Below are 21,147 nucleotides of genomic sequence, written 5' to 3' on the forward strand. Positions count from 1 at the left end.
AGTCGGCGGCCGTCCACCAGCTCTCATCTGCAGAAAGGGTCGAGTCAGCGTTGTGAAAGACGAGTCGGCTCGCCGTAAGACACAGTACTCTGGTATTCATGACATGTACAAATGTATGAACAGGACAGAACAATAAGGAAGTATTGCAATTCAACGGGCAAAGATTCCTTCATGCAAGTTAATATTTTTATCTTATCCAACTTTCCGTGATGTAACCAAGACGGTTATCTGAACCTCACCTGTCGGTAACCTTTGTAAATAATAGTGTGGTTAAAGGTTGTATTTTTTCCCCCCCAGGTCACACTTGAACATGCCTGATGCCGTCTTCTAGGAAATGCTGATTGGCAAATGACTAAATTGTATCGCCAACGTGTTTGTGTCGTGTTCTCACCCATCTTGAACATCTCCACGCAGACGGGTTTATCCGTGTGGATGTTGGGGTGACCCGGCATCCAGTCGCTGTAACGCCACTCTGACCCGTCGGCCCACGACGCCTTCTCGTTCTGAGGTGCGCAACGCCAACACACACACACACACACACACACACACACACACAGTATATCAGTCAACACATTGTGTTGGCATCTTCAGTAAAACTACAGAAGTAAAAGTAGGCAATGAAGAAAAATGTGTCTTGTCCCATATGCATTATATTTCATTATTAGATTGTTAATACTGTTTTATGGTCTTGTTATCTGACAGGACAGAAACAGATGGAACATTGAAAAATAAAAGTTCAACGGTCAATGTTTCACCAAGGTAAGAAAAACACTATCCGCTCTGTTGATAACATATCCGATGAAACTCTCCTTGGCCTGGATTCTGTATCACAGTACAGGACCAGACTGTTGGCGTCACTACAAGTAAGACCATTCATAAAGAATTATGTCGCAAGATTATTTCTAACGTTGCTCTAAATGGGGGTATTTGACGAAAGGAACTTGCCTTGACCAAACCTCCCAGCCAGGTCAACACGGGACTTCTCTCTCCACCCTTGGTCACAAGGGAGACCAGGCGTTTGTGCAGATCGGCGGTGGTTACAGAAGCAAGCTCAGCATTTGGGGCGCGAGCGCTGCACAAGGCCTGAGACAGAGGACACAGAGGCTTAATCTCTAGAACCAGCAGCATCATTACCTATGATTGTAATGGGAGATATCATTTGTCTCACCTGTGCTTCTTGGAAGGCCAGCCGTGTGGGATTGAACTCATAGCAGTTTCCATTAATGACCTCCCCCTTACATGCCACTGTCTGGAGCCTGGAGGTGGAAGGTTCACTGCCCTGTTTAAAGCCTTCTGGGATTATAAGAATGGGTTCAGTCCCCTGTCTGAAACCATCTGGGATAGACCTGATTGGTTCAGTTCCCTGTCTGAAACCATCTGGGATGGACCTCATGGGTTCAGTTCCCTGTCTGAAACCATCTGGGATAGACCTGATTGGTTCAGTTCCCTGTCTGAAACCATCTGGGATGGACCTCATGGGTTCAGTTCCCTGTCTGAAACCATCTGGGATAGACCTGATTGGTTCGGTTCCCTGTCTGAAACCATCTGGGATGGACCTCATGGGTTCAGTTCCCTGTCTGAAACCGTCTGGGATAGACCTGATTGGTTCAGTTCCCTGTCTGAAACCATCTGGGATGGACCTCATGGGTTCAGTTCCCTGTCTGAAACCATCTGGGATGGACCTCATGGGTTCAGTTCCCTGTCTGAAGCTGTCTGGGATAGACCTGATTGGTTCAGTTCCCTGTCTGAAACCATCTGGGATGGACCTCATGGGTTCAGTTCCTTGTCTGAAACCATCTGGGATGGACCTCATGGGTTCAGTTCCCTGTCTGAAACCATCTGGGATGGACCTCGTGGGTTCAGTTCCCTGTCTGAAGCCTTCTGGGATAGACCTAACTTGTTCTGTTCCCTGTCTAAAACCATCTGCAATAGACCTAATTGTTTCTTTTCCATGTCTGAAACCATTTGGGATAAACCTAATGGGTTCGGTTCCCTGTCTGAAACCATCTGGACCAGACATGAGTTTGGTTCCCTGTCTGAAACCATCTGGGATAAACCTAATGGGTTCGGTTCCCTGTCCGAAACCATCTGGGATAAACCTAATGGGTTCAGTTTCCTGTCTGAAACCATCTAGAATATACCTAATAGGTTCGCTTTCCTGTCTGAAACCATCTGAGATAGACCTCATGGGTTCGGTTCCTTGTCTAAAACCATCTGGCATAGACCTAATGGGTTCAGTTCCCTGTCTAAAACCATCTGGCATAGACCTAATGGGTTCAGTTCCCTGTCTGAAACCATCTGGGATGGACCTCATGGGTTCTGTTCCCTGTCTGAAACCATCTGGGAGATGAGAAGCAGAAGGTGCCACTACACGGACCCAACCTCCACCATTCTTCTGGGTTGGAACATCAACAGGGACTGGAAAAGCAAAAGACAAAGTTACAAAGGTTACAATGGATGTGTTTTGCTGCGTGTGCACCCTCCACCAGCCTCCACTGTGATCTTTACAGATTGGTGGAGTGGCCCTCTTTAGTAATCCGCTCATGTAATTTACCTATGTTGTTTTTAACCATTGTTACATGTGTTTCTGATACTGTATTGTATCTGTGATGGGAAGATGCTGAAGTAGTGGAGGATAAATCATAGTTGAGTTCCATAAATTGTGACTATCTCACTTCATGACGTCCTCACCCTCTTCTGTCAGCAGGTGTCTTCTCTTCATCTCTCCAAATCCCTTTCCCAGAGAAGGACTCATGAAAGCTGGAAGAGGAAATGTACATATGAAAAAGAAACACGGTGTAAGTAATTAGCTCTTGTTTGGCTTTGATTATTTACTTACCCACACGTCTGTTCATCTCATTGACATGTTCCTGCACAAGGCCGGTCTTGAGGTCCACCAGGAATTTCCTGGAGGGCTCGGTACCTTGTCGGAAGTCATCAGGGAGCTGGTAGGTTGAAGATGTCTCATGCAAACGTCTAGCGACTGCAATCGGGACAGCTTGGAGGCCTGTAAAAGGTATTCAACACATCCTGCTTATTACCTTTGGGAAGAAGCCATTACATTGTGGAGCGGATCAGAAGCATGGAGTCAATACACACATTATTGTTCACTTTTATAAACACTAACAAACTCCTTTGCTGATTAAACAAATACCTTTCCCAGTTGACTGATAAATAAAGGTTGGGCTCTTTACAGCAGTTATATAAAATAGAATAATATTGAGTTTTTCTTTAACAGAGTAATAAATCAATAATGGTTATCGTCTTATTCCTGTATATTTAGTTGCTTGGATTACATTGCTGTTCGTCACAGGCTGCAGTTTTGCCGTCAAGCTGTTAGATGTTCTCTAACTGTTATTAAACGTCTTAGTCCGTCACAATCCTCTTATTCAGAAATGGACATTTTTATATTCCTTTATATTTGTACTCCTTTCATTTTGTGATGTCAAAGCAAAGCTTATGTCTATAGAAAATACATAACAATGCAAACAAAATGTTTATTATTTGCGAAAGCTATTTACTTTTTGCAAATATTGCGTGATCTCTAAATGACACGCTGGCAATCCCATCGTTATAATCTCAGAATAACATATTTTTTAAATAGTATTGTAAGAAATAATATAAACTCACATAACCTGCAAATGGAAACATTCACTAAATAGGACAGAATAAATTCTGGCACAGAAATGAATAATCTTTCCACTAAACATAATGTATGAACAATCTTACCCGACAGCGTCAGGGACAGCAGCACGAATTTAAACATCCTGTAAAAACCAGAATAACCAGAACAACGTATTCTTTTCACTGAATGTCAACCTGCAGACTGAGGCAGTTCCTGCTCCTCACAGGTCCGATAAAGGAGATAAACACTTAGACAAAAGGCGTCCCGTTAATATATCACTGTTTTGGTCATAAACCCCAGATAACGGTTAATAAGATTATTGATTAATCTGTGTGTTCCATGGCTTGATGAGAGCTGATATTGGATGCACTTTGCCCTCATGCAATCCTTGAGGGCAAAGGGTTTGAACAAAACACCAACAGCAGCCAATAAAGTACAGTTTACCTTGACATCCTAACATACTGTACACATCCTGTTTTCATGGTTTTGTAAATATGTTGAAGGTGAATGACATCTGGTTTAATCAACGGGGGCTCAGTCAATATTTGTGAACGTGGACAGAGAATGTGGACGTCAACAAGGGTTGTTTAAGACTGTAGACCTAAAGGTTGGAGGCAAAAATCAGGGCCCTTGATTCCAGTTTTTTTGTTTCATTGTGTGTAATTTGTGTATGCCTTACTATCTCAGCAATATTTGAGTGTGAAGATACAGACAGTTGTGTTTAATTATTCTGTATCTCTGTTTCCACCTGATGCAGTGCTGATGGATTCACAATAAACACAATATATCATGTAAATAAGAGAGCTCCGTTGTACATAAGATCTTCAACCCGTTCTTATCTGCTTCCAGCGAGACATGCCGTGTTTTTTTTTTTTACATAAACAAAGTTCAAGGTTAGGTGGCATCTGATTTCTGCTCAGTCGCTATAACTCTGCTGGCTGGCGCTGTGATTAAAAACAAGTGTTAACACTCTCTCAACCCCGGATTTGGTCAACATTTAGCAAGCACGTGGATGAACTATGTACAGAATAATAGAAAAGCACGGATTATTTTTTGTTAGTGGAATCAAGCCATCAAGCTGGCCATTCCGTCATCCACCGCTCAGCAGGAAGCTCGTCGTTAAAGCTTTCAAAATAATAGTAAACAAAAACTCCTGTTAATGAATGGAAATGTGTGTGATGCGAACAACAAAAAGTAAAACGTAAACTACATTTTATTAAGCGTGTGCTTCATTTTAACTCCTGGGCGGTGTCATTTCGGAAGATTTGCAACCTTTTTACAGAGTTACATCCTGTGGTTGCGACGCGTTGGTTGTGAACGCTTTTATTTTTAAAATCCAGGACCGGAAGTGTGTTGCGTTAAACCCAATCTGTGTTGTCCTTGCTCTGAAAAACATCGGGATCGCTCACGTTTGAGGATTGACTACATCAAGCTGGGCAGCGGAACTGCGGCTGATGGTGTCTGCTGTGTGTGTTTTAGCTTGTTTTAATCACAACCCGGTTACAACAGACTCTTGCTGTAGGTTACACGTTACGCAATGAACGTGACAGTGACAGAGTGACTTCTCGCAGCTAAAACCGGCTAGCTCAGCTAGCTAGCTCAGTGGGCTAAGGCAAACAACTTCGGGTTCGTCTCCTCTGGGAAGCAAAGAGCTCGAGCTGAAGTGAGCTGTGTCCGCGTGTTGGGCAGGTTCCCGTCGTTCCCCAGTCCGTTTCCAACCTCCTCGTTTCTGCTCCAAATGGCTTTTGTAACGGCGCTACGAAGACTGGCTCACGGGAGCTTGCGAGGGTATCCGCGGAGGACGGCGACAGTAACTTCGTTTTCCTGGCTGACGGGTCAGAGGGGGTTCACCGGCGGCACACAGTCTCTGAGGTAGGCAACTTTACGGAAAGTGTTTAAACTTTAACCTCCTTAGAGATCAAATGGGTTTTGTATACACAGCCGTACGCCAAACTCCCTTCAGAAAACGCGTAGTTTGGACTTTTCTCATTAGCACACCTGGCAGGACTTCAGGTTCGAGAAGAGGGTAAGTCATTAACTTCTGTGCTGCTTGTTCCCACGATAACTTCTGGATATAGCGAGAAAACATAACTGTTATTACACAGCAACAGGCTAGACGTTTAATTGAAACTACAGCTTCATGTTTGAACTACTCGTCTCGGCATCCAGCGTGGTTGCGTCAGACGTGTCACGTGTCATATAGAATGTGTAGGCAAGGTTACACCTTAAATGTCACATTTGTGAATGGAGTTTGGTGTGAGATGTTTTTCCAAGCTAAATTATATAGAGTCAACACATTTGAGGAAATATTGTTGAACATGTATCTTTTTTCTTTCTTTTTTTTAAATAAAATGTGTGAAAACTTGTGTTTTCCACATGGTAGCAACAGAGTGGCACTTTGTAGTGTCATCGTTTTAGGAATGGCTGATTGAACTTCAGATATGTCTAATAGCCCAAAAAGGATCCATCCTTCAGGTCCAAGGCTTCGGGCCCATGGCTGAGCTCCCCAGGGCCAAACATGTCCTGTTGCACAGCTGGTTGGCCTTAAACCGGTTAACACCGTCCCTGAGAGCCCACGTCAGGGTACACATGGCTGGCCCTGACACTCCAGAGACTGTAATGTTTAAATTAATCCACTCGGGGCGATCAGTTGCATGCATCTATTTCCAAGTCTGTGCATTTTTATTTATTTGTTGGTCTAAAAAGGTCATGCGGTGCACAAGAATGTTTGGAGTTTGACAACTTTTTGCAAGCAAAACACAAGAACTCTGTTTAATCTGCTTGCAAAGCAAATAGTCATAGGAAATAGGAAAGCAGACAACTTCAACTGTTGTCACTCAACAAGACCAAAAGCTAAACTTGAATGCTCTGTATAGGTGATTTATTATTTTAGGTTGAGTAACTGGATCAATGCATATTTGATCAGTTTTAACTGCCTAAACAAATAATGGTACTTCGCCAATTGTGTATTTATTGTTCCTGTAGAATTAACAGAAGATCCGTCCCACAAAGGACTCACTGTTCCTTCTTTCAGGCTCCATGCTGCCAGAGCACAGCTTGTCGTCTATTTGTTCGACAAATATGATTATTAGTGTGATCTTCCTGCTGGGTTTAAGACCACATAGTCGACTTAATCTCAGAGCTGGAGAAGTCATTATAAAAATATGTCAGAAGAAAAATATATTTTTTCACCATTTGGCCCGAGTGTAGTGACGAGCTCTGACCACTGGAGGGCAGTGAAGTGCAGGCAGCTTGGCTGCTAATGAGTGCTGTAAGGCAGCGGCCCCCACACTTTTTTGCTCCACAGACCGGTCTTGTGTAAGATAATATTTTCACGGATAAATAGGACGTAATAAAATTATACAACCGGCATTAAAACAAATATAAAATGCATAAAAATACCACACGTCTTTAGGCCATATTAGTGGGAGCCCTGAGCTCGTTTCTCTGCAACGAGACGGTCACATCTCAGGGTGTTGAGAGACGACACCCGGCGTGTCAAGGTTTATGTTCTTTTAATTACTTTTACATTTCAGGTGGAGTGTGGTTTCAGAAAAGTAACTAAAACTGTGTCTGTGTGCATTTGTCAGGTCGGACAACAAGGTGACGGTGAACTTCATCAACAGAGACGGGGAGAAGATCACGGTGAAGGGGTCGCCTGGAGACTCACTGCTAGATATCGTCATTAATGAAGACCTCGACTTTGATGGCTTTGGTATGGAAGCACACACACACACGTTGTAGTGTAGGAAATAAAAATATTTTAGCGGCAAGTTTTGCCTTCACTTTCTTCTCATAATGTTGAGGGTACTTTTTAAAAAAAGAAGGTAATTAGTGCGTAAAGTTTCTGATTTGACGTGCATAACCACGACATGAAACACAAAGGAGTCTTTGTCAACGTCTTTGTTATGACAACTTGACACTAACCAGGAGAACATAACAGACATAATCATAAGCACGGCACGCCGAATTATCAAACTCGACATATGAAACTAAATAGTTCATTTTGTTATTGGATTACACCGTCATATGGGGGTTGGTTTTGACATCAACTGTCATGAGACTATTTTAATTGTATCAAGAATATTTGCCGTGACTCAAGTACAGCGGTGCAAAATGTATTCTGTGTGTGTGTGTGTGTGTGTGTGTGTGTGTGTGTGTGTGTGTGTGTGTGTGTGTGTGTGTGTGTGTGACGGGTTATGTTGTCAACTCGTCACAACAAAGACGTCACGGACAACGTCAACCATGCACAAACAATGTGGCTATAAAACACAATAAATCAATTTTTAAATGTGTGTTTTTTCAGGGGCGTGCGAGGGAACCCTGGCCTGCTCCACGTGTCATCTCATCTTCACCGAGGAAGTCTACAAGAGCCTGGGGCCGGTCACAGACGAGGAGATGGACATGCTAGACTTAGCCTACGGCTTAACAGACACGTAAGGAAGGACACAAACGCACCGCTGTTCTTTGTTTCGTCCCTTATCAGAAATGCGTGGATGAAAAGAGCTTGATGAGCGTGAGATCTGCTTGATGCTGATGAGATTAGTACGAGTTAATCAGCGTGGGACAGAGGAGCGGCCTCTCCACTCCCACAGCCTCAACAGCGAGCGCCTTCATCAAGGAGAGCCAAACGTCTCCATGGGACGTAAAGAGATGAACGCACAGGATTCACTTCTTGTTTCTGCTGCCCCCAAGTGGCCAAATAAGGGGCTGCAGGTGTCAGATAAACCCGAAGACTAGAGGGCTGTGAATGTTTACAAAATTGGAGAAATGTTCCAATGTGCAAACGGCCACCTGGAGATTTTTAAGACGGACATTTTTTCCTTTTATGTGACGACTCTAAAATTTAAAATTTAAATTTTTTACTTTTTCATGACTTCTTTAAAATACTATTCTGGGACTTTTCATACATATATTTTTACATGCTATTCTATGATTTAAAAAAAAAAAAATATTTTCATGGCAGACTATCCTGACTCTTTTCTAACTTACTAGTATTAGCGAATGTATTTCCTTCAAAAGGTCTCACGGTTGTCCTCCAGAAGAGGCGGGTCTGAGCCTCGCGGGTCTGAATTACAGAGTAAATGGAAGAACCGGTTGCTGGAAAGCGCCCCGACAACAAAGCGCACATTAAATCGTACATTTCTCCCCACAGATCTCGTCTGGGCTGCCAGATCTGTCTGACGAAGTCTCTGGAGGGCATAGTCGCCAAGGTCCCAGAGAGCGTCGCCGACATCCGACAGAGCCAAGACGGATCCTCCTGAGCTGCGACCGCGACGCGTCTACGTCGACACACACTGCGGGGTCGTGCCAGGTCAGAACGGAGGCGGCTAAACTCTCGACACTGCTGGACCGTTTAAAACAAAGAATATGGAATTTGGACGCACACACGAAGACCGAATCATCTTTACTGAAAATAAACCTGGAGGAGGCGAGACGCGTAGACTCACTGTAAACCGTTAGAGAGGTTTGATCCCCTCGTGTGAGGAGTTGTAGCACGACATGATCTCCAAACTGAGACGACCCTGTGACATCTCATCATTCTAGATAAGCCGTCCTGATTTTAATCACTTTTAGAAGTCACTCAGGCCGGCGCGTGAACATGTATTAACCCTCACATGTAACCATATAATTCCATCATATGATTGTACATAGCTAGAACACACATATATATAAATATATATATCCATGTATAGAGGGAAATACAATGTAATAAAAACAATCCCCCTTTTAACGGCAGTTTTTACATGATTGTAATGAAATATTTTGCTGTTTGTAGCAGCCATCAGTTCTGTCACCTGCCAGTTATCACAAATGGGAACTAATAATTGTGTCACACGTTATAATCATTTTATTTGCAAATAAAAGGCTTTAACACTGCGTTTGATTACATGTAAAGGAGGCATAAACATTATAAAGCAACAGTATTGTGGCCTATTTTTAACAAAGTTCTGAGCTGCATGAATTATAAAGCTTGAAAAACCATATTTACATCATAAAAACATTGCGACGGGACGCGTGTGATTAGTGTGAGTCAGTACAGGCTTGTGTGAAAACCACATCGTTGGCAACAAACGGAGAACGAGGACCAAATCTACGAGTTTGACTCCAGCGTGTTTAAATGCAGAGAAGCGTTTGAAATGTGTGGTGTAAAAAACGACTCCCAGAACAATGTACGTGATTTATGACCAGATATTTCGAGGACAAAGACTCGAATAATAATGATACTTTAGTAGTTGGCAAAAAGCAGTACAGGCGCACAAAAGCACAGGCGTTTAAGTTGTTAAAATGTTCCATTAATAGTGAACAATCACACGTGAGAGCATATATGAGTTAAGATACTATCAGTAACAAAGAGTGGTCTAAATTCAAACTTTAATCATGATTGTATAAGCTGTTAAGTTTAGCAAAGTCACAGTGTATTGTTATATATGCTCTAATTATATTCCTTAATCTGTGTCGAGACAGGAAGTGACACTAATGAAGCGTTAGAGTTTTATAGACGGCTCTATGAAGCGTCTGCTTTTAGCCAAACTCAGCTGCACGGTGACACTGAATCTGTTTATTGACGTCACGACGCAGAGCTGCGTTCTGTAGCCGAGATCAGCATCTGGGCAAATCCACCGACTTCCTTTTGACTGAGTTTCTACTTGTTCACGACAAACGAAGGCAACTCCAGGCAGTTTAAATTGGCATATTTCTTAACTTTGGCCTGATATAGTTTGAAAAACAAAACACAGGAATGAAGATTCATTAGTTTCATCACGCGGTGGCAGACGATCATCAGTTTGGACTTTCATAAACGTATTATTTATTATATAAATAAGGTAACAAAGCCCAAATAAACGCATTCCCTTAATGGCAATAAGCTCTCGGTAAAGTTTAAGATCAGGTGGAACTACTTTTCTCCCCGTTTGTTCTACCAAAGCAAACTAATTACACTTCCAGTCCAGACTCAGCCGACGTGTGCTGGATGGCAGAGGTCGTGCATTTAAAAAGGTGCAGAGCGTAACGACACATTCAGAAGTATTGATGTTGCATCTCATCCCCTTTTCACCCTGTGACAGCGATCACACGTAAGACTCCTCAGCAAAAAGAAGCTGGTCGAAGTCCGGTTCTGCAGACGGGTCGCTGCACCTCTTCAGCCGCTCCCTGCGACTCTCCACCAGGGCGAGCGCCGCCTGCTGGCCGCTCTGGGGGTTCGCGCGCTGGTGAGAGGAGAAGTAGTCCCTCACCGCTTTGGTGGCATGCGGCGAAAGGCAGGAGCGGGTCTCGGCCCGTCCTCGTGGGACCTCCAGCTGCGGGTCGCTGGGCAGCCGCGCCCGCGTGAAGGTGGCGGCTCGGTCCACGACCTGCCGCCCGGGCTCCGACCCCCGGCGCCTGCGCAGCCTGGCGTCGCAGCCCTCCTCCACCGAGTGAGCCTTGTGCTGCTTGAACAGGGACAGAGACGGCCCGCCCTGCTTGTAGAACAAAGTCGGCGACGAGTGCTTCCGCTCGACGGCGGCGTCCCCTCCGGTGTCGGCGCCGAGCTGCTCGAAGGTCGGCGGGGCGTCTGAGGACGAGAACCAGGCGGACTTGGGGAGTTGGAGACTCCCTGTGGAGCGGTGGTGGGACGGGGGGCTGGACGAGTGGTGTTTGAGGCCAGGCCTCCCCGTCACACGGCCGCCTTCCCGTCCCGCATCTTTTAAAGCTCTGCAGGACGCTCTGGGCTTGAGCTGGCTGCTGGACGGTTTAACTCCTTTCCCTTTCTCGGGGACATGCTTCCCACATGCAAGCGGCTTCTCGCTGGATCCTCCCTGTTGTAGAGACACAACATTAGCATGTATACTGTGACTTCTTTACGGCATATGTCGGGGAAAATGAATTAAAAAAAGGCATTTTTAACCCCTTTCTATAGGTTGTACAATCATAAATACATATGACTCGTTCAGTCACCTCCGCTTCCTTCTCCAAGTTGTCAGGTTGGGTTAGTGACAGCCTCCGGCCTTTCTTCAGCCAGGAGTTTGGGTGGAGGCCCCTGCAGCCTTTAATGGTCCCCCAGCTGAGCGCTTCTTTACTTGGGGATCCTTTTTGAGTCCCCGGGTCCAGATGTCCACCAGCAGACGTTATGCTGAAGGGTGGAGGAGAAGGACTGGTCGGCAGATGCGTCTTGGTCGGGTAAAGCCTGCGTCTGCTCCCCCAGGTGACGTCACTGCGCGGGGAGTCCAGAGAGTCCAGGGAGGAGTGGGTTAGTGCCGGGGAGGTGGGGGTGGAGGACAGGCTCGGGGACCTCACCACCGGAGCGGCGGGCCGCCCTCTGGAGAGCCCGAGTGTGTTGGAGAGCTCCTCGTCCTCGTCGGGGAGACCGTCCGCGTCCCCTGAAGCGACGCACGGACCAAACTCGGCCACGTAGGCGACAGCCGGCGCCGAGCGTCTCCGCTGCCTGTGCCGCCTGTCCAGCGACAGCAGCTCCAGGGAGGACGAGTCCACAGTCGGGGCGTCGCGGCCGGGGCCGCAGGGGTCCGCTCTCCTGCCCGTCTGGGTCTGGTGGGTGTCCGGGTCCGTGTCTTGGTCGCAGTCGCTGAATGTGAGGATGGAGTCCAGGCTGTCCTGCAGCGCTTTGGGTCGGACGCGTCTCCGGCTGCAGAAGCCCGGGGAGCCGCCGCTGCTGTCGTCCAACTCGTTCTCCAGACTGTCGTAGGAGGAGTCGGTCAGAGGGTACGACCACGAGTCTAGTGAGGGAGTGACGGGACAGAAAAACACTTTGTAGATGTTTAAACATGTCAAGACGACGACTTCTCTTCCTGTAGATATTTTTGGATGACTTGTAATGTGACTTGAGCCGAACGACTCTGAGCCTTGAAAGTGCTTTGACCATCAGCTCAATGGAGACGGCACAAACAGACAAGCAGCGTCGGCAATGTCTCCGTACCTGAGCCCGTCTCCTCGCAGTCGAGTCTTCGCGGCGGCCCACCGAACAGGGAGGAGGGCTCCTCGCCTACAATCTGCTGACAGTGTTCAATCATGAACTTCACCAGCTCGCAGACCTGAGGACCAACAACGGGGGCGGGACGTTAAACTACTGCAACGACCCAAAGCTCCAGATCTGGGTCACATCCTCACCTTCTTAGTTTCTTCTCCCTCCACCTCGGGGTCGCAGGGCGCTCCCGGAGGCCAGAGCATGCTGGGAGCGATGCACACGGACAGATTGAACGTGGTCATCTGGTTCTCGTGGGCGTTGCCCTGGATCCCGTGCAGCATGGCCAGCAGGTAGCGGAGCAGCAGGGTGTTTTCTTTGGGCAGGCGGCAAATCATCCTGCGGAGAGATGCACACGGCCGTGAAACGATGCAGCGGCCTTCATCGCGACGATCCGACCGCACGTACAAGCGTTACCTCTTCACGTCCTGCACTTGTTCTTCCTCCTCCTCCTCTTCCTCCAGCACGTCCATCCATTCTTCGTGCAGCTCACAACAGAACAAGCTGCTCGGGATGCTGCGCAGGAAATCCTGAAAAACAGGCACACATCTCACACCGGGTGTCTGATAAAGAATCGCTGAGAATAAAAAAACAAAACAGAATGAAACCATTAAAATCTGATCATTAAAATATTTCCCCTCTTTGCTGCTGCGTGATCACTTGGTCTAAGTGAGACATTATCAATACAATCCTTACTATCAAACCTTCAGCGCTGTCGTGTCACAGTCTTAGCACTCGTGCACAGAGGCTCTCTGTTATCCCCCCAGATAATAAGAGAGTATAATCCAGATTACATTAGCAAGCTGCTATGGACATCTTGTCCCGGTAGCGAGGCTGTGGAAGGCTTTGTGCGTACAGATGTGTCCATGAGGTGTCCGTGTGGCCTCGTGTTTAAACCCCCCCCTCTCTGTTTCATCAGTGAAGATGTTTTGAAGATGATAATCCACCTGTTGAGGTTTATCTCACCTTGAAGACTCCGGCGATGAGGAAGGCGTGGTCCCTCGTGAGCGGGAGCTGAAACTCTCCGGCGTCCAGAGCGTCCCGCAGCTCCCTGACGGCCCGGGCCCCCGCCGGCCGGCGGAAGATCCCCCGCGTCCGCGAGCCCTCGTGGTACAGGAACGCCATCATGTCCTTTAGCGAGGGAGCAGAAGAGAGGGAAGTCTGGTTTCTCGCCGTTTCATCAGGACGACCCCCGAGGCGAGAACGCGACACTCACCATCACGGGCTTCGGCAGCGCGTCCTCGACGCAAACGGAGCCGAGCGGCCGGCCGAACAGGCAGCCGAGCGGCCGGCCGGCGAGGGACGGCTCGTTCAGGTGAGGGGAGGAGCCTCGCCAGAAGGCCCAGGCGATGAGGGAACGCCGCCGCTTAAACGGCTTCTGAGACCACTCTGTAACGCAAAGACATCCCACCTCAGCAGGAAGCAATCGGCCTGTTTTAATACTTCTATTTTCAACGACATCACCTGCAGACGCGTGCTGCGTTTCGACCGGCCGCGGCTTCATAATGAACTGGCACTGCTTGTACACCTGCATCTGCTCCACCTGCATGACCCTCGGCGCGTCGGCGTCCCTGCCGCCGCCGCCTCCCTGAGACATGGCGTGTCTCACGTGACTCATCTGGATGCTGAAGGGAAACTCGTGACCTGAGAGCGAGGACAAGACGGCAGCATCACTCCCTGGAGGCCTCGAAGGAGTCGATACAAAACACCAACAGCACCAGGGCATCGCATTATTAGCCGGCACACACACACACACACACAAACACACACTGCGGCCCCTCGCCTCCACCCTGAAGGAGGCGGATTACACAGCACACACTCTTCTCTAGGAATGAATGGTTCTAGTGTGTTCAAAATAAAATAAAAAAGCGGTTAGAGCTCCTTGCAGAGACGGCCATGTAGCAAATTATAGACAACGACAAACTGGCGTGGCCCTCAGTCACTGACCAATCAGAGGGTAGGGGGCGTTGTCCCTCTTGGAGATGACCCACAACTGGAAGTCTTTCACGTTCCCCTGAGCGAAACGGAGACAAAGACGGTCAGAAAAGTGAGACTGGACGGCCCGTCCCTCTGAGGAGGAATTCATTTTTTAGGAGACGCGACTGACAAAGAACGCTTTTCTCTTTCAGCTCTTACGTGCCGTGAAAAATCATATAATATAATATCACATGCAACAGGCTGCAGGGCTTCAGTTTGGTTTAAAAAAATCTATCTGGTAACATATTGGCATATTCTTTTTTTTACACAATCTGGAGACAGATCCCTTTGATGTTTATTTGTTTATTGTGACCGTAACATGGACACAGGATGCGACCTCGAGCACATTTTAACATTCCTATATTGAGAAGTGTATAAATAGTATTAGGTTGGTTGTATGTGTTTCTAATCTGAATCATGAAACTCTTTCCAACAGGACTTTTATGTAATCACCAAAAACACTTATTTTATTCTCTTATTGTATCCTCACCACTAACACATTGACTGTCTTCCACCTGTTGCAAGCAAGAGGGGGCGGAGTCACTCACTATGATGCTGAACTGCTGCAGGGCCAGTCGGATCACCTCATTGGTTGAATCTGAGTTGCTGACCGGGAGCGTCTTGGTCTACGAGGAGGAGGAGAGGATTTACTGACGCGTGGCGCCAAAATCATGTGGCATCACTGGAGGTGAGCGACAAAGTTGAATTTATTTACACACACCGGGAAGTATTCACAGCACTTCACTTTTTCCACATTTCATGATACAGACAGCTGTGAATACTTTCCGGATGCACCGTGTATGAATATATAATCTAATGTTGAGATTACGGCCGGTAAAAGTGGGTCAAACGTCAAAGTAAACTTACAACAGCAAAAGTGTTGATTCCCTTCCCGTACACTCTCAGAGGGATGGTTTTGGGTTCCTCGGCCTCCTTCTCTTCTCTGATGCGACTGGAGAGAGGAACAAAGAGCGTCACGTTTCTCTACACATCGAGTGGTCGCGCGTTACGTCGCTCACGATGGCGGACGTTACCTTTTGAGGAGGGGGAGCCATCTGTCTTTCAGTTCCGCCGAGCTGAGCGCGAGCATGGAGAGGATGTTAGTCGGATATTTAACGGATTTACAATTTCAGAAGATACAACTAACTCATAGTCGTAACGTGTGTGTGTGTGTGTGTGTGTGTGTGTGTGTGTGTGTGTGTGTGTGTGTGTGTGTGTTACCTGAACGTAGCCACACAGTTACAGGTGGGCCAGCCCATAACGAAGCTCCTGTCTGGGTTGGTGCTGCCTTCACACACCTCGTCCATGCAGTCGGCCGTCCACATCTCACACACACACACCTGGGTCTTCAGCTTGAAGTGGTTGGCTGACCTGAGAGAGAGAGAGAGAGAGAGAGAAAGAGAAAGAGAGAGAGAGAGAGCGAGAGAGAGAGAGAGGTGTTAACCTAATTCACAGCGAAAGGGAAGCAGCCAAAATGTTCCTAAAGCTAAAGACACACACACACACACACACACTTGCGCTTACTTGGCTTTGGCGATCACCAGCATGTCGCTGAACAGGAAGAGGTGTCTGTCCTGCGTCTGCATGCCGGTCTTCAGCTGAGCGTGAGCGTGGAGGAGGAAGGACCGCTCGGCGCCGGCGAGGAAGGACTGGACCAACGAGCACGTCTCTGGACACACGGGCAGCAGGAAGCTCTCTCTGGGGAACAAGCACACGCGGCCACTGAACACAGGAAATCTACGCGCTTTTAAATACCCACGCTGGTCAAGAACTACTCTGAATAATTACAAGTTATTTACGTGTACTAATATGAATCATCAAAGCTCGTTTATCATCGGTAGGATACTGAACGTACATCTCAGACCACGTTCACCCCGCTGTAAAGGCGGCGTTCTTTCAAAACGTTGAAATACGACGTTAAAGTCTCCTCTCATGCCCTTTGATTCGCAGAGATAACAGCGTACAGATTTATCAAAGACACTCTGGTGCGACCCGTGCTCCCACTTGTGTCGTCTCCTGACAGGACGTGACGGCCAACCTCCTCATCAGGAGACGCTTTGAGTCCGAAGGTTCGCCGCTGACGTCGCCCATCGACACAAAGACGTCTCTTATGACGGGCGAGCGCCTCTTTTATTAGATTATGGCCTCCAGATCTCCGTCTCTCCCTCATCGCCGAATACAAAACAGCTCCCAAATACTGATGTTTTTGTGCCTTGAGTCGGCTTCTTCTCCTTCGACTTTGCGTTTGGGTTTCAATAACTGAGTGATGAGCCATCGAAGCGCTCTCGGAGTCAGGGAATCGTAAAGTGGCGCTTTTCCCAGGCGAAGATTTAAAATAGTTATGAAATAGAATAACGGAGAAAGTGTTGTGTTGCTGAACATAGTAAACGTGATTATGTGGATGAATGGAATTATTGAGTAAACGTTTACAAAAAAATAATTGATTGCTTTATTATAGGAATTTAAATTTTCATTTCCGAGTTGAGAGACAGGTCGCAAAATGTTTCCCTCCAAATAACTAACGACGTTATTGCGCGTAAATTAATAACAGCCACAATTGTCGGTAACGAACCATAAACAGGGTTCTGAGACATTTTTAGAAACACTTATTATAGTCAGATGATCATGAAGGGGGAGGAGCTCACGGTCCTGAAATTAAGAAAATAAGATTTTAATAAAAGGAACGATAGAATGATCAGATTGAACCTAAAAACAAGAAAAGATTTTGGAACAATAGATTCAATAACACCGTCCATTGTTACTTAATCAGTAGGCAGAGGTGTGTGTGTGTGTCTGTGTGTGTGTGTGTGTGTGTGTGTGTGTGTGTGTGTGGGGGGGGGGGTGCGGGGGTCGTTCCACCTCTGTAGGCATTTTTTAATGAGGTTATTCCGTCTTCTCTTTCCCACACCGTACGCTCAAAGAAGAGCTATTAATAGAGGCCTGATCCTGCGATAAGTCTGGTTACAGGAGGATTATCCAACACCTCACTCTGGGTTGTGCCTCGGGCAAGCGAGCGCGTGCACGTGAGCGCGTGCACGATGTGCGTGTGCACGTGAGCGTGTGCACGTTGTGCATGCCAGACCGCGGCTTCAGGCTTCTGTTCTCTGCGTCTAAGTGAACTGTTTGGTTGGCATGACGTGATAAGCGACCCCTCCTCCCTGAAACGAGCCGCCCGATGACGCGGTCTCCCGAGTAAACCCAGCGTGCAGACTCGACCCGTAGGGCCGGTACCTGGAGAGAGTCTTGGACCTGATGAGAGCCTTGGTGATGACCAGCGACGGGGCCGACTGCCGCCGATAGCTCTGAGACTTCGACCGCTGCAGGAGACAAAAAGAAACAATCACTTCAATGTCAATCAAAACCTTCGCACTGCTCCTTTAACAGCGGCGCATGAAACCTGTGCTGTGACCGAAAAGGCTCGATTCCCACAGAGAGCTTCCCTCGTGCTCGTGCCATGTTTACACTCCGCTCTCCTCGTCCGCGGGCGCCATCCATCACATGCGGCGTTGGCGGCCGTGGCCTCCACGAGGACAGTGGCAGCTGAGTGAAGCAGGAGAATTTAAACAGGAGGAATGTCGCGGCGTGAAGATTAGCCGGAGGGACAACATTGTCTGTGTTGCCTTCAGGGCCCCGGCCTCCATCTGACAGCGCTGACCTCTCTCACACCTCGGTGCTCAGTGTAGCTTTCTGCATGTTTGGGGTTAAACTAATAGTCAGAGCGACAACGGCAAGTCCTTCAAGTCTAATTTAACTTAGACTAGACTAAATGTGGCACTGCAGTGCTGGATTAATCCTCCGGTCCCATCGCACCGCGTCCTAGCGGCTGCTGCTGGCGGCCATATTGAGATCCAGTTTCTCTTTGCTTTGACGCCATCGTCCTCGTTTCATTAAACATTTCATCTAATTGAACACGGGAGTGTGAGGCGAGGGGACACAGATAATTCATTGTGTGTCAGATTAACACACTCATACGTACTCTAACAAGAGGCGTGTTTGTTGTCTAGGAAGGATCCGTATCGACAACTTCCCAGATGAAGAGACTTTTCGTCAGCGTTGTTCTTGCTCTTCCGGTCCGCTCGTCTCAAAGTCGAACAGTTTCATGAATTTTCAAGCTTTCACGCGTCTCAAACGAAGGACTCGCTAACGAGTGGCTGAATGAGACGACGGCTAGTCACCGGTTTGTCTGCCGGCCTTCGTCAACTTTCAGTCCCGCAAAAGATCAATCCCACCTCCACGCATTTCTGACATTTCACAGTGTAATATCCTTGATTGAGCGGGGTCGCACAGCGGTGAGACATTCCTCATGCCGCAGCCACAACACGACAATGTAACCTTTCACTGCGGGGAATAAACACCGGCTCACATGTGGACATGGGTTCTTATGTTGGGCAACAGAGCACCGAGCGTTAACACTGTTGACTGGATTACAACACAAAGCAGTTGTTGTGACCCCCAGCAGCGACGACTTGAACTCAGACGTGCTCTTCCCCCGAGCTGCTTCACTGTTGAGGGCTTTGTGTTCCTCACAGGGAACTGCACATGTGTATTTACTCAGACTGCCAGCAGGTGAAGCGGCTCCATGGCTGAGTTTCTGTGTCGGTTTGAATCGTTAGCAATCATTAATGAAGGCAGGGAGAGCGCTGCAGGACGGGGCCGTGCATTACCGGACCTGCGAGTGAATACATAAACACATAAAGGAGCATTGCACTGAAGCAGTGGTAATGTTAAGAGTTACAAAATATTCGGCAGAATCAATGTAAAGTTGCTCGCGTGGAACTGTTTAAGAGATGGATAACGAACCACACCCAAAGGAAAGTAGGACATCCTGAACAGGCACATGGGGCGTAATATGAATACATAACGTTACAGTTATGTATTCATATTATCACATTTGAGAAGCTGCAACAAGCAAAATGTTGACATCTTTGCTGGAAAATGTAACTTTAACTGTGATTGATTTATTGTATCCAACTGTTATAGGCAATAATTCAGTAGATTAACATTTATAAGACTAAATGGTCATAACCAGCAAACCTATGAATTATTTTGTCAACTACGACTCCTTGAGTGAAGCGCCTGTAACTGTAGACGCACTAACAAACGATGATGACAATGTAACAAAAGCTGTAATCATGTGCAGCGACATGTGATTACTAATCTTTGCAGTGCGTTATTAAACATTTGATATGATATATGAGCAACAAAGCACTTCTTATTTCTCCATACATTATTAATAGATGCTTTGCAGAGTTTTAGTTGTTAATATATATATATTAGAAACACTTAAGAACTCCAAATTTTTTCTCACAACTACAAAATACTGTATTAATATAAACTCATTGCAATGTTTATATATTTATGAATGCTATTGGGGAGGTCACCAAACTGGGAAATGAGATGAGCTCTACTTATCTTAGTTGTATTGTTGACGGTCGAACCCCAATAATTAATAACCAGAATATTGATGCTCGCCTCCAGCTGTTTGAGCGCGTTCACGCGGCTGTGAACTCTGAATTAACGTCTCACCCGACGGGAGCGCGCGCACGGGGACAATCCACTCATTCATACATCAGCTGCCTCGTTATTATTATTAGACCCCGCGAGTGAGTCCGAAGATAGACGCAGACAAAGTTCCAGATTTGATCCGGAGGCAAACTCGCTTGCGCATGCGTGTAAAACTTTATAGAACCACTTTCTACGCGTCAAACTCTTGATAAACAATGTTCCCGTGAGGAATGCGCGGGGGAGAACCTCATACCCGCTTGTGGTCCTGCTGCCCGCCGCCCCGGCTGAGGCTGTCCTGCTGCTGCGGAGACATGTTGTCCATCAGCGGGCTCGCGATCCGGCTGCGCGCGGGGCGACGCGTCAACGTCTCCAGAAGGAAATCATCCCCAACGCGCGCGCACAAGTCACCGGGAACGTGTTCAGGGTCTGCGAGGAGGGACAATGAAGTCAAAAAATATTTTTAAAAAGGAGCAGACGTTCGTCCACAGCTACGTCTCACTCCTCACTCTCACTGGAAGGCTGAGCTGTAACCAAAGCGCCTCCTGTCTGGATTACCAGCCACTGTGACACTTCTTAATGCGTCTTTACGCACAGGAGGAGGAGGCGCCAACACGCTGCAAAAAATAAAAACAGGCTCATCTATTTTTAACTAAATTGCTGCACACGTTCAGGTTCACCCTAAAACTCTCAGTCATAACTGTTGGTAAGAAGAAGGATCTTTCTTGTCTATTGTCTGTCAACTTTATTGTTAGTATTATATGTAAACAATGCCTCTCAGAAGCTTTTACAACCACGTGACTTTAGTATCTATGGTTTTAAGTTGTGGTTTTAAAAAAATATTCAAGAAATAAACGCTCTCCCAAAAAAAAATTGCTGTCAAAAAAAAAAAAAAATCTTGTCAAATTTTAGTTTTTCCGCTCTCAATCTAAAATGTTACCAGTTGAGTTTTTTTTTTTTTTTTTTTTTTAAGAGCATTTTTTTTTTTTTTTTGAGAGCAAATTTTAGTTTTGAAAGCAACATTTTTTTTGAGAGCGTTTATTTTTTTTTTATTTTTTTTTTTAGAGCAATTTTTTTTAATTGAGAG

The 21,147-nt window shown here is 46.8% G+C and overlaps 2 protein-coding genes across 2 annotated transcripts; one reads left to right on the forward strand and one right to left on the reverse strand.

Annotated features, from left to right (window-relative positions):
• Positions 1-4,979: 4,979 nt before the first annotated feature.
• Positions 4,980-9,505, forward strand: LOC137794220 (adrenodoxin-like). Its single transcript, XM_068590924.1, has 4 exons — positions 4,980-5,497; positions 7,216-7,340; positions 7,932-8,061; positions 8,781-9,505. The coding sequence occupies exons 1-4, from the start codon at positions 5,364-5,366 to the stop codon at positions 8,887-8,889; spliced, it is 498 nt and encodes a 165-aa protein (XP_068447025.1). The 5' UTR covers positions 4,980-5,363; the 3' UTR covers positions 8,890-9,505.
• Positions 9,506-10,695: 1,190 nt separating this feature from the next.
• On the reverse strand, positions 10,696-20,393 carry LOC137794301 (rho GTPase-activating protein 20-like). Its single transcript, XM_068591054.1, has 16 exons — positions 20,317-20,393; positions 17,790-17,875; positions 16,083-16,256; positions 15,780-15,929; positions 15,593-15,634; positions 15,426-15,510; positions 15,107-15,184; positions 14,529-14,595; positions 14,046-14,225; positions 13,798-13,970; positions 13,548-13,712; positions 12,999-13,111; positions 12,728-12,920; positions 12,537-12,651; positions 11,561-12,336; positions 10,696-11,421 (listed from the first exon to the last, which is right to left on the reverse strand). The coding sequence occupies exons 1-16, from the start codon at positions 20,383-20,385 to the stop codon at positions 10,696-10,698; spliced, it is 3,192 nt and encodes a 1,063-aa protein (XP_068447155.1). The 5' UTR covers positions 20,386-20,393.
• Between the last annotated feature and the right edge of the window lie 754 nt (positions 20,394-21,147).

Source organism: Clinocottus analis, unplaced genomic scaffold, assembly GCF_023055335.1.
Source record: "Clinocottus analis isolate CAN_PGR_092001 unplaced genomic scaffold, fCliAna1.0.p SCAF_24, whole genome shotgun sequence".
NCBI classification, from domain to species: Eukaryota; Metazoa; Chordata; class Actinopteri; order Perciformes; family Cottidae; genus Clinocottus; species Clinocottus analis.

Bases quoted from the DNA above. Each gene is read 5' to 3' on its own strand.
- LOC137794220 (XM_068590924.1), top strand. From the start codon at position 5,364: ATGGCTTTTGTAACGGCGCTACGAAGACTGGCTCACGGGAGCTTGCGA. The intron at 7,341-7,931 runs GTATGGAAGCAC...GTGTTTTTTCAG, and splicing joins CCTCGACTTTGATGGCTTTG to GGGCGTGCGAGGGAACCCTG. The intron at 8,062-8,780 runs GTAAGGAAGGAC...TTCTCCCCACAG, and splicing joins GCCTACGGCTTAACAGACAC to ATCTCGTCTGGGCTGCCAGA.
- LOC137794301 (XM_068591054.1), bottom strand. From the start codon at position 20,385: ATGGACAACATGTCTCCGCAGCAGCAGGACAGCCTCAGCCGGGGCGGC. The intron at 15,511-15,592 runs GTAACGTCCGCC...TCCTCTCTCCAG, and splicing joins TGGCTCCCCCTCCTCAAAAG to TCGCATCAGAGAAGAGAAGG. The intron at 11,422-11,560 runs GTGACTGAACGA...TCTCTACAACAG, and splicing joins ACTTGGAGAAGGAAGCGGAG to GGAGGATCCAGCGAGAAGCC.